This window comes from Polyodon spathula, chromosome 2 (genome assembly GCF_017654505.1).
Source record: "Polyodon spathula isolate WHYD16114869_AA chromosome 2, ASM1765450v1, whole genome shotgun sequence".
Classification (NCBI taxonomy): Eukaryota; Metazoa; Chordata; class Actinopteri; order Acipenseriformes; family Polyodontidae; genus Polyodon; species Polyodon spathula.
This window is the reverse complement of record NC_054535.1, coordinates 62,669,785-62,683,555: the sequence shown is the minus strand read 5'-3', so window position 1 is coordinate 62,683,555 and position 13,771 is coordinate 62,669,785. Positions and strand designations below refer to the sequence as shown.

At 37.1% G+C, this 13,771-nt stretch overlaps 1 protein-coding gene across 2 annotated transcripts in view; it reads right to left on the bottom strand.

The window, feature by feature from the left end:
- Window positions 1-13,019, bottom strand: part of LOC121299012 (transducin-like enhancer protein 4) — a 99,491-nt gene extending 86,472 nt beyond the window's left edge. For both annotated transcript variants that reach the window (XM_041226444.1, XM_041226454.1), the window contains exons 1-4: window positions 12,188-13,019; window positions 11,706-11,803; window positions 10,747-10,810; window positions 9,960-10,004 (exon numbers count right to left, since the gene is read on the bottom strand). In XM_041226444.1, coding sequence (XP_041082378.1) covers window positions 9,960-10,004; window positions 10,747-10,810; window positions 11,706-11,803; window positions 12,188-12,232 — 252 coding nt within the window. In that variant the 5' untranslated portion in view covers window positions 12,233-13,019. The remainder of the gene's footprint in view (window positions 1-9,959; window positions 10,005-10,746; window positions 10,811-11,705; window positions 11,804-12,187) is intronic.
- Between the last annotated feature and the right edge of the window lie 752 nt (window positions 13,020-13,771).

Sequence of the window (13,771 nt, the reverse complement as noted above, 5' to 3'; positions counted from 1 at the left end):
GCTTTACTGGAGAACAAAATTGTACCTAGCTAAAAGATTTATAGTCATTCTATTCTCGTCACAGAGCATATGCATATAAAATCATATGCCAGGCCTAACCAAGAAATGTAGATGAAATAAAAGTACAAGCAAAGGTTAGTAGTACATCACTTAGAAGGCGGTAGAAACAATCAGTTATTCTCTACAGCCAAGTAGGACTGTATTTGAAGGTTTGTTTGCTAGCCAGGAATTCAAAGGTAGTTTTAAAACTAAGGTTCTAAACCTTCTAACCTTCAAAGCGTAGACCTTCTGCTGTTTTTTTGTTAAGTACCCAGACAACAAAAAAGTTGAATACAAACTGTGCAAGCGACTGTTGATGTGTCATGAGGGCCAAACCAATCTCCAGGATCACTTGACAAACTGAAGTTCATATTAGTAGTAGTAGTAAAATGTGACCGCTAACCTGCTTGGAATGGTGACTGCTAAATAAAGCTTTGTTTTGCTTAAGTTCACTGCAGTTGGTGCTGCTGCAATGCAAGCTTACTGCATATAGGAAGCAGCATAAATTACATCTTTGTTGCTAAATTACTTACAGTTATCATGATTGAAAAATACCACCTGATAATTATAGAATAAATAAATACACACTCATCAAGTGCTGAAAAATTCACTGGAAATTTGCTATAAAAAAGTAACAAAAATGGTTAAAACTAGAGAGTACAGCAATGATCTCAAAATGGCAGGAATACAACTAAATGAAAACTGAGAAACTACCATAATAGCAGAAAGACTCAGTTTACCGAAAAGCACTGTGTGGCCTATAACTGACAAAGGAGAACAGGAACTACTGTAACTAGCGCCAGGTGTGGAAGACCAAGAAAGATTCATGCAAGAACATGGAAGAAGAATCAGTCAAGCAGTCTGGCAAAATCCTTGGATTACTGAAAAAGATTTGACACAAGAATTGAAAGATGGTCAAGAAATTCATGAATGAACAATTTAACGATACCTTAACAAGATGGCTGTCCACAGGCGAAAAACCAAAAACCAAGAAAAACCTTTGTTAAACAATACACAAAAGAAAGCGATTGGAATTTTCCATTGAATACTTGAAGTCTAAGGAGTTCTTTGACCAAAACTTACAGTCAGACGAATGCAAAATAACTTTTTTTCAGCAAGAAAGCAACATTATGTTTGGAGGAAGAGAGAAAGAAGAATTTAAAGAAAAGTTAATCATGGCCAGTGTTAAACATAGTGGAGGTTGTGTGATGGTATGGGCTTGATTTTCTTCCTCAGGCACTGGTGACCTTTGAATTGTAAACGATCAACGATATCAAGAAATTTTGCACTCTCATTTGTTACCAAGTGCTTGAAGGCTTATTGGATGAAAGTCTGTATTCCAGCAAGACAATGACCTTAAGCATTCTGCAGTCTACAAATGAATTTCTGAAAAAAAAAGGAAGATTACAGTTATGGATTGGCCATCTCAGACCCCAGACTTTAATCCCATCGAGATGTTATGGATTCTCTTGAAGGCTGCTGTTGCAAAAATGAAACCAAAGTCGACTGCAGAACTCAAAGCTGTATTTGTTGAAGAATGGGCAAAAATATATCTCTGGAAAGATGTCAGGAACTTGTTTCAAAATACAAAAAAAGAATGCAAGCTGTAAAAGACTAATGTAATGGTGCCCAAATACTTTTGTCAAAGACCGAAATTCGTTTTTGCATGTTATTTTTTTATTTTATGCAAATGTCATTTTTTTTATTATTATTATTTTATTATAAACCTGAATCTCTACTTTATATATTTCAATAGAATAATTAAATTATAGAAATCAGTTTCTTATACAAAATATACATCAAGATAATAAGAGCTCCTGTAAGAATATCATCTGCATAACAGTTAACAGAGCAAGAATCACGCTTCTGGCTCCAGACTCGCATTTATCAGTTTAATTTTATCGCAGCATATTTTGATGTCCATCGTCTTCTACTCTCTTATCCATGTCTCTGGTTATAAATATACATTCCTGGACATGCACCGGAGACAGTGTTCTCCTACGGTTCCTACAGAAAAGCAGTTACTGTTCACTGTACCCTCTTACACCAATTCCTTACTAGTTCAAGATATTTCTATACAGCAAACGTCAATCTTCAATCAAGCGCATTGTCTTGGATACTTATTCAGCACAAGACACTGCATAAAGCAGTGTATCAGGGAGGCTGGATTTTCAGAATCCAATTTACCAATATAATCAATAGCTTCCAGGTTGCTTCTAGATAATAAGACCCAATTCCTGGGACAGGTTTTGTTGCCCCTGGAGTGCCAGATCAGACCTGCTATGAAGACCTTCAGCACAGATTACATTGCAAGTAATCAAGGTTAAATAACAGTGAAATGGGGGGTTCGATTTCACCATTTAACTTTTAATTGTCTAGCTATCAAAATTAAAGAAAGCCTAATACCACTTCTCCACTGGCACAACTGACTGGTGAGGACTCGATACGATACAGGTACAAGTGGTTCTCCACTGGCTATTTCTCGAACCAAGCCATGAAACTCGGGCCTCAAGACATCTGAATCTGGCTTGAAGCCAAGCCGGGTCAAGGGCGGGGTTAAGGATTTTCACCATTACATTGCGTCAGTCAGAACACTCCAGAAAATACAAACATGGCGGGCAGCAGTTGTGAGGAATGAAAAGTACAGCCTTGGGACGCTGAGGAAGTGCTGGCTCTAGTTTTTCTGAGAGCAGATAGAAGTGTTTTGGAATATCTGGAGTCGTGTGTCAGAAATGAGAATGGTTTATGCCCGAATTTCTGACGATTTGAAGCAAATAAGCATAAACAGCATCTTCAAACAATGCTGTCAAAAGGTGAAGAAACCGAAGTAGGAATAAAAAAAGCTGAAAGCCCACAATAACAAAAGTGGAGCAGATCTGAAGAACAACAATTATTACAATGTTTTGGACTCTTGTTCTTGGACACAGACTTGCAACTATTTTGCTGGAAGCAATGTCGCATTCTCCACAAAAACCAGGCGAATTGATCATGCTTACGTTACACATGTGTAAATGTTTAAAAACACAAAAACTCCACCACACTTGTCATCCTTACGCTTTATTAAGTTGATATAAAAATCAGTTTAATCTGCAATTAGAAAAAAATTCCTAAATATTCCTTACAAAATATAGCGCTACAAGATACAGCTGTATCGCTGGCCTTAATTTTTGAACACCAATTGTTAATTAATAACAACTGTCTTTCGTTGCACGTGACGTCAGCAGCACGGCTCGGCTCTGCAGTGGAAAAACAATCCAGGCTCTCCTTAACCACACCGTGAAACCCTGGCAAGGCTCAGTTGTACAGTGGAAAAGAGGCATAACATATTAAATAACCAGCAGTTATCCATTTAAAACAAGATCATCGTCTTTCAAATGGTACTTTGTGGCTGGCAACAAATATGCAAGACTTACAAATTTACATTGATTTGACCAGCATAATCTATGTCAATATCAGTGGGGCTTTAGTTGGTCTACTTTAAAGAATGAGCTATTGGAGACTGAAGATTAAATCAAGGAAGCATATCAAACAGAATTTTGAAATCCAAGCTATATAGGGACCATATGAGACACAACCCAAAATGTATGCAAATTATTACAAATTAACCCACATACTAAAGCACACTCAGTACCTACATTTACAAAACATAAAACGGTTAATACAGCAAAAGGTGTGAGAATTCAACGGTCAATACAATTACTTTCAGGAAGCTAAAGCATGTTTTACAGCATTTAAAATCACAGAGTGAGCTGCTGTTAGATACATTTTATAGACATTTGTTCAGAGTGGCTTCAATGACAGCACACTACTTAACAATGGCATATTCTATTTTCATAAATATAGCATTTATTTTAAATTACTTCACATATTGTATAAAATCGAGAAACATGACTTAACCATTTACAATTGACAAGTTGTAAGCCTGGCAATACAAAAGTAGTATAAAATCAATGCTGTCAATAAACTTACACGTAAAAAAATAGCTTGCCCACCAGTACTTACCAGTGTAACAAATATTTTCACAATGAACTTTGTGAAGAAATACAAACTAAGAAAACACATGTTTTCCCCCTGAGGCTTTAAAAATAGAATAAATCAATCAATCAATCAATAAATAAAGCAGATGTGAGGCTTTATTAGTTCCTGGAAATGTTGACTGTGCTTCAGGCCTTAACATCTAAATTATTTTAATATCAAGCGCTCAAATGTCTCCCACACGAGGCAGGCAGGTAGGAGGCCTAAAGTGGTTAATATGTAGGTAGCAAGTTAAATATTTTTGTTGCGTTTAACAACCAAGCTACAGGGAATGTGTGCTGCTGAAAACAGAAGCCTGAAATTGCACTTAAGCATCTCCAGCCCATTAGATTAACGCACCGAGCCTTGTCTTCAATTAAGTATTCACAATGTTCAGAACGGGGGGAGGGGGAGGGGGGAACAGACATATTGTATATAACTCAAATTAATTGATAGGCACTTGAATTGAGGTGAACAGGATGTCTTTAAAAGTTGAATACATTATATTTCCTGAGTTGCATCATGTAAAACATTCATGGCTGTTCACACTAATCTTAGGTAACCAAAATGTATGCTAAATCTAACATCAGTGTTAACGTAAGAGCAAACATGTCTGGAAAAGGAAAGAAATGGAAATTAAAAAAAAAATTAACATTACTGCACTTAAAGAACTTCATTCATTAGTCTTTCCTCATGACTACAACAGACAATCTCATTATAAACAAGCTCTTCTAGTAACTACATTTCTTACACAAATACCCCTGAAAATGAAAACCCACTGTAAAGCAGAAAAAAGCTGCAGTCTTTATTTCTCATTTCTTCAGAGTGTTTGTATGACTGATGTCTAAACCACAGTTTTGCACAAGCTATATTTGTGTAGCTGATGCTTACAGCCACTAAACGTCACAATCAAGCCTGTGGTTTACCAAAGTATGGTCTCATAAATACTACCACATTTTTTACCCTTTTTAGACCTCTGCTTGCTTACCGCCCTTTGTGTTCAAAGGACCCTGGGGTAGAAACAGTGTTCCTAATAACAGAATAATACATGATTAGCTAATCATGAGGACTATACCATAATCCCGAAAACAAATCTAATCCCAAAGCGAAACCATTGGAATGTGGTGGTTGTTTGCATTTGCAAATGCAGTGTTGTAAATTTGTTTTTGCTAAAGTGATTACGTTTTCTTGGTTTGTTTAACCCCCCTGTTATGTTCAGAATGTAGGTACATCTGTCATGTTTTCGGTCATATTGACCCGGTGCAATTTCAAACTAATTTAAAACAGGCTTAAATTGATTAAATGTTTTTTGCAAAGGTTTTACTCTTTTATGCTCCTTTAGTACAGGAGCTTAATAAAAATTATTTGACTGTCATCCTGGGAGCTCCTCATTTTGGAATGTTTTTACCAGAGAGATGTTGTTGCAATACTGACAGAGACAATTAGGCTCTGCCTTGTAGAGATAGATATAGATTGTTTTTTCTCTTTATAAATATCTCCAGACAGGTGCAGCTATTTCCAGAAATAATAACACATATAACAATAATAATAATAATAATAAGATTAAAGAAGTTTGTTTTATTCCTGCACACAAATCTACACAGATAAATGCCACGGGTCACAGTGACCAGAAACATCTTATTTGTATACATGACCCGTTCTGAAAAAAAAAAAAAAAAAAAAAAACACATCTCAAAATATTCTGTTTTCAGTGTATAAGTTCATGACCCCAACTTAGGAAAAGTCATAAAATATTACACAGAAAATGAAAAGAAAAATAGCATTTAAGCTAATTGGAAACTAGAGTTGGGTCAAATAGACCTGAAACCTAATAGAAGGGGTAAGCTGTTTTCAATAACAGTTCGAACTTGCCTGTTTGTTTTTGTTTACATAACAAATGTGACTGTGTATGACAAGCAGTGATTGGATTTTATAAATCCAGATCAGGTTTAAGCGCCTTTGTAACCCTGCAAGCTACTCAACGTACTCAATGACAAATATACAATAGTTTTGAAAATTAATTTGCAGGGAGTGCCATTCAAAGATTACTTCCAAGGCAGTGACCATAAAAAATAAAATCTTTATGCACAGTGCTTTATCTGACTGTGTCTGCCCTTTCTTTGACCTCAATATTTATGATTTAAGCGTCACCATGTCACATATTATAAAATATTCTGGATTGCTTTTTTAAAATACATTTACATGCAGTATACATGAATCTTACACACGACCTGCTACCATTACCATATAATGTGCACAAACACACACATACAGTATGATATACACATCTATGTGAAGTCAAGTGGGTTTTATCAAAGAATATGGCACTTGGCAATAAGGCCACTCTGTCTAAGATGAGATATGTCAATCTCACATTTTAAATTATTTAACATTATGTGTTTACATGACCAACCTAACCCCTACCCTGGTCGGGCAGCATTTGGGCAATTGTACGCCACCTCCTGGGAACTCCCGTCCATGGTCGGCAGTGGCATATCCTGGATACAAACTGGTGATCTCCAAGCTATAGGGTACATCCTGCACACCGGGCAGAGTGCCTTTACCGGATGCCTTTACTTGGGAGCCCCACCCAAGCAGCTGTTGAACTATAATAGGACTTTAAATGAGTACAGCCCCAATCCAGAAAGTGCATAGCAAGGGGGTAAACACCTGAACTAATCAGATCAGATTATCTTTTTTTTTTCTCTCAAAGATGTTACAACACAAAATCCTGATTGGAGGCAATACATGATATGTGCGTTTACATTCAAGTCTGGCTTTGCTCTAGTTACAAACAATATGCTCATTTGTGGTAACAGATGGTTCACAGTGGGCAAAAGGGGGGAAATCTTCAAAACAGCAAGCACTTCCCACACTATTATATACATTATCGTATATGTTTTTTGCAAAAAATGCAGTCCTAATAACTTCCACTTTGTTTTTTGTTTTTTTACATTAATATAACAGAACTGCATCAGTACAGTAAAGCAAAAATGCTAATTAACCTTATGTGATCATAACATTAAAATTACGCAATTAGCATAATTTCATTGCCTGTTAATCAGCAAGAGTCCAATCGCTCTTGGAAAGTAGAATGTGTTAACATGTCCAGGCATTCCTTGGGATTAATCAATAATTTCTTCTTCGTCTTGCTTTAGCTCCAGAGCATTTATTTTTTTATTACATCTCACTAAATTATTCTAAGCTTTCTCACTAACAGGCAGCCCTGATTTCACTTATTTACACATTAAACTCTGGCCTTCTTTTGGCAAATCCAGTCTATTCCCAGCATCACGCAGGGCTTTTTATCTGCCCTGGACACCTTTTCTTCAAACAGATGAAGTAGATGCCGATTGATTTGCTGTCGAGCGTGGTAAATTAATAGCAACAAATTGCTGAGGGCCTCCATCTCACTGCTCCACCATGCTCCGGTAGTTTTCTTTTATTTACTCCATGATGGGCAGCAGTCAGGCCTCTTCAAGTCAATTTCTTCTTAACAGCCTGCAATACGTTTCAGTGGTGAAAATTGAGCCATTCCTTGTAAGTCAGAAATCAATACTACTATTGCCCTTAGAAAATGCTAGACAAGCAGTATTGGCAATCCACTTGGTACTAGAGGGTATCAGATATACTGCAAATCTATACTGCTTTCCTGCTCGTAGTTATTAGTTTGCTAAAAGGGTTCCTAATGCCATTTATCATCATTTACGATTGACTGGTACAGCTGACTAGGATATCCCATCAGCCAGCCGGGCCCTTTCATTTCTAGTCAATTAATATTTCAGCAGCTCTGCTGTTGCCAGAGTCTAGTACTAAAATTTACATTAGTCTGAATGGAACGTTTCACTGAGGCAGAGCAGAATAATTAGCTGTAAAGGTAATGTCGTCTACTGCTACAAGAGAAGCAGTCAAATTACAGTAAACATGAATTAGTACATTTAAAATCACTTTTGTTATCTTACTCAAATGCAATAAAAATCGTTCATCACAAGTTTCACATAAAACCTCCTTCAAAACAACCGAGGCATTACCAACCGTTTTCACATAACATGTAAATATACCAATATAACACACACACACACACACTGCATGTATCAACTCCCACATGGTTACTGCAGGATTATCCTTTTTGTCAACTTGTTAAGTAACAGAGTCGTGACTCCAGCACAGAAATCATTTTCTGTTCCAGTACGAAATTTTGTGAGAAAATAAGCAAGCTCTAGCCACTGGCAGCCATGGAGAACCAGAGCAACACACAAAGGTTTCAAATATCAGGGCCAGCAATTACTAGCATACCTCCAGTAATTCCCCCTCATACCAGACCCCTACTCCTGCAAGACAAATCTAATAATGAATAAGCCTAACAATCTCCACAACTAGGTTCAATTGTGCCGCAAGGCAATCTTGCATTACTGCCCGTTTCCCAGCCAAGGAGTACAGTAACCAAGGTTGTCTGCTTAAAAAAATAAATAAATAAATAAATAAATAAAAGGAAAAGAAACAGGTATGCCCCTTATGGATTTATTTTTGTCTGAAGTTAAATAACATTGTCTAAAGTTAAATAACATGAAAATGGCAAGCGCCAACTGACAAATTACTGTTGAACTATTTAAAAAAAAAACAAGAAGTTGCATCCATCCTTTAACTTGCTTACTATAATTAGGGTTTTTAATTTAGATAGTGCTGTTTTTTTTTTGTTTTTTTTAAACAAGAAGAGTCCCATTTAATGGGAGTTTATTGTGTAAATTCAGTAAACATGTACCTTCAACAGGAAACTTCTAGAAAGATCAATAAAAAATTAACTATGCATGTCAATCTACTGGGAGCAATGAGGGAGAAAGTGTTACACCAAGAAAAAAAACACAACTGCAAGGATATGTTTGTTAATAATTCTGATTACTGGTGTAAATTTTTTTTCAGAACTCTGAGGGAAATTGCTATAGACAATTTAAGATTATTCTTGCAGAAGATTGTAAAGCAACACCTAGAAATTAATCACCCAGTTGTTGCTTCTCCTGTTGGATACCTTAGATTTATTAATTTAATAACCAATTCTGTATTTTGCTAGGGACAGTAGAAAGAAAAAAAAACACACCCCATTATTTTGAGGATTGTGATGCCAAGTTCAACTGTTTGCATGTTCTTTGTGTACAGAGTTGTATTTTGCATTAAGTGGCTGACAAAATCAAATGATCTCCCTGCGGGTAAGAAAGGTCAGCAGTTGCTGTTTCATACATTATGCCCCAGAGAGTGTTACGTGGGCATGTGTAAACTCATCTATTTTCCCTGCAGGGAATAGAAAGCCATTGCCGCTCGCTGTTTCAAATTGCCATTAGATGATCCCCAGCCTGAACTAATGACCAGTCTGTGCGAGGTAACAATTTGATCCTCATTATCTCCTATGAGCCACTCTGACTGGGTGGATTTTAAAAAAAATAAAGGAAGAAAAACAGCTTTGACTTCCTGATTAGACCTTGCCTAAGTAATGCCAACAGACCAGAAGAACAATTTTAGCCTCTAATGACCTCTTCAAATCTACAGCAATGGTTAACAAGATAAAGGAAACTGAGCACACCCGAATTATTTTTCAGTCTTAGAAATAACTACTGAAAAATGAAAAAAAAAAGGGGGGGGGGGGGGGGGGGGGGGCTAAAATTATATTTGTTATCTGCTCCACTTTCTTTCATTAAACTGAAACAAAGGTTTTCTAGAGCATTTCAATAGCATTCACTGAGCATTACATTAAGCTATTTAAAGTATTTATCTGAAGAAATGCAATTTACTCTGTTTCTCTGCAGGAGTTAACATAATTTGCTTAAATTTGAGTCAATGCTGAATGTTCAAGTCCCCACTGCCCACCCCCCATATTGTAAGTTTAACAAAGTCATTCAAAAAAGAAAACTTACCTGTTTGTGCATCTCTATGTTCAGTCCATACGACATCTCGTAATACTGTGAAAGAAATTAAGACTGAGGTAATGGCACAAAGCACAAAGCATTGTGAAGTTGAAAAGAGATTGTGTTTCTTAATTAAGTCAAACATGTTTGCATGGCAGCACTCAACAGGGCTTTTCACACACGCCTGTTCACCTCCGGGCACACAAAAACAGGCAAGCGCGTTCACACTGCCAGTTTCAACCTGGGCAAACTCACCCCTGCCAGAGACTATGGTTCAGAATTTTCAACCCAGTGTCACGCTCGCCTCTGGTTGAAAACATGCGTGGCAGTAGCCACAAAAAAAAAAAAAAAAAACACATTGAGGGGCATGGGTCACGCATCAGCGCGTCCTGGGAGGAAAATGTGTGGTGTGAAACGATCGTGACCAACCGAGAAGAACCTCACCCCTTAGACTGTAGAGCAAGGCAAACGTGAATGCAGGCAGGGCTGAACTCAGGGCTGAGGTGGTTGATGGTGTAGTGTGAAATCAAAGGCATCAAAGGCATCACGTTAAATCTAAGACGTTCTGCCACAAAGCTTTATTGAAGTACAAAAAATACCCCGACTGAGAAACTAACAGATTACCACTGACACAGTGGCACCCTTGTATAAACAATGAAGAAGTGAATGACCCCTTTCTGCACTGCTAGTCTTATAAAATATAGTACTCTACACTCTGGCTTGTAATCGCAAAAAAGAAAAAAATCTGCAGCAAACAGAGAGAAAATTGTAATAATGTGTTATGCTGTTCTCTCACCATCACGTAATGTCGCTGCATTTCAGTCTTCTCACTGGCCAATTTTTCACATTCCAGCTTCAAACTGTTTAATATAAGAGACAAATGGTATTAAAGACTACTAAATTTACAGAGCTCCAGTCTGTCACAAATATTCTTCAATGTGTGTTTTTGTAAATTGAAAACCCACATACTTCAGGCCAATGCACCGATTAAAGAACTACAAGTGTTTTCTACCTAAGAAATATAAATCCACATTTAATTATGGCATAGTGTACCATCTCTGCAAGAGATGATCCTGTTCAGAAATGTCTTTCTTGATGACATACAACAATTTAAAATATAATGTTCTATTGTGGACAGGAAACTGACTCGGGGAAACAGCCATATACTGTAATAATAATAAGAGCAATCACAACAACAACAGTTAAGCTATTGAACTGGCGGCTTCAAGCTAACTGAAGTAGTGACTTATTTCACACGCTTCTTTTTATTATCAAACAAAGAAACTGTTCTTTGTGCGGCTTGATCTGAACAAGGTACACGATTATAAATGGAAGAAAACAAATGTAAACATGTTAAAACGGGTGCATTAGAAATATAAAATGTAAACAGGAAAAAAAAAATGCCTACAGAAGTTATAAAGTCGAAAGAGAAACAGAATGAAAATCTCCTTTGTTTTCTGTTGGCGATTATAACATTTTGCTTGGATCCCAGATGTCAGGGTGATTTTATTAGGTAGATTATTTTGTATTTTTATAATTCCAAAAGCAAAACAGACTGTACACAAGTGAACTGTGTGTGTATATATATATATATATATATATATATATATATATATATATATATATATATATATATATATATATATATACACACATACATACACACACGTTTTTGTACATATGGAAAATGATATAAAAAAATGGCAACAATGAGACTATTGTATTATTAATCTAAGAACTTGATAGAGAGTTTACCTGTGGTACTGAGCCTGTAAAAACTGAAACTCTTCTTTAATCCTATCGCAGGACTCCGATATGGTGAATTTAAAGGGCTGGGCTGGTTGATGTGGAGCCTAGAATTAAAAATCAGAATTATCTAAAACACCTAAGTGCATGGTGAATTGAAACTAGTGCAAGCATGCAAAGTATGCTATTCTACAAACCACCCTTTAAACGTAAACAGCAGTACCTCCCTGTGTACACCCCCAAGTAATGGTTACATGGTCTATAACCACAAACCATGCAGAGTCTACCGCTGTCTTATTCAAAGAAAATAAATCCCTTTTTTGAGAAAATTCACATAAATCAACTACTGCAACACTTTTGCTGTAGGGTGCAGTGGCAAAGCAGCCGACTGAATTCTTAGTTCTGTGCGGGATGACAAAAAAATGAAACAACCTAGCAGTCAATTTCGCGTGGGTACCAGCATCAGAAGCGAGGATTTCCCATATACTTACTGGGTGCCTAGCCTGGGGGTACATCTTGCTCAGGTCTCGAATCATCAATATCGTATTTATTCCTACCAGGATGGTAAAAAGTAACAACTTCTCAGTTATTCACATAAATTCGACAGCCCTCATTAACACTCCCGTCTTCTCGGAAGCGTAGACTAGTTTCCTATACAGTTTCATGCAAGAACGCTTTGTATCCGCTTATCCCTTCGCAAAGAACGTTGCGACATTGCCAGGTGTTTTATATGAAATACAGCAGCAAGGATCTTCGCTTCCAATGTAAATTCGACAGGATGATGTCAATATTTTATTAACGACGAGCGTGATAATTCTTAACCTTTTTGCTGGTTCTGGGTCTGCCGACTATTAATCCGGGTTGTAATGATCGGAATTTCACATTCGTATAAAAAAGCATCCCATCTCCCTTCCAAAGATTTTCTTTTATGAATAATTTTCTTCCTTTATAATCCTTTTTAGTTTTTATACTACTCTGTTTTCTGAATTGTTCTGCTCATTTACTAAGTTCAATCGATTTCTTATTTATTTATTTTTATTTTGTTTTACTTATTTCTTTCCTTATTTGCACATTTCCTAACAAAATCCAGACCCATCGCTGCGAAAACAAACGTCTGCAAAGAGCTCCCTATGTAGCTCTAACAACAAGCCTTCTGTAGTGACTTCTTTGACCAAATTTAGCAGCAGCAAATCATTAAAATTCTAATAAATATTCACAACAAACTATCGGGGGCAGCTGTGGCCTTCTAGGTAATGTAGTCGCAACGAGTCTTTCGATCTTAGATTTTCAACGTGAAACCCTCTGCCTGATAACTACAATTTCCTAAAGGCTCCGCGAACGGTCCCGAGGCGAGCAGAGAGCTAAGATATGTAGCATGCTTTAAAGACAACCAATCAGACTTGAGAGTATACGAAGCCTGTACCCCGTGTTTTTGTCGATCATTGCAGTTAAAGCCAATCGTAGAAGAAGCGAGGAGGAGTTTTCAATCCGTATCCCACGTGGAGTAATGACGTTTGATCAAAAAGTGTCCAATAGCAGCTCTAAGCCACGCTCCTCCCAGAGCAGAACGCCCCTGTTTGCTGACGTTCTATAAGCGAGCGAGGAACAGGGGTAACATTTGTTCAGCTGTCAGTCAAAGTAACGTGGGGGTTATTCTCTTACTGGGAGTGAAAACGGCAAGTGGAATTTCTCCCATTTTGTTTCGTCTGTACTTTGCCGACAACTAACACCGTTTGGAATTCTGGTTAATTAGGGTTGTTGAATTTCGACTTAAAGAGACAACATCTTTTTTTTTTGTTTTGTTTTTTTGTTTTGTTTTTTTGTGGTACCGCGGCTCTACCACTTGGTAAAATACAGTAATCTGGTCTGCCTTCCAGTATCTGCAGCCCGTTTGCTCGAGATACCATAGTTTCAATAATTAATAAATAAAGTCAAGAAAAGAAAATCTCGACAATAAGTGGCTTTAGCGCTATAAAACGGCGGTTTAATCCAGGCCATGACTTGCTTGAAGGTGTTACATTGCCTGAGATTTGCCAAACTTCAGGTTTCTGTCATGGTAGCGTCACTTACAGAAG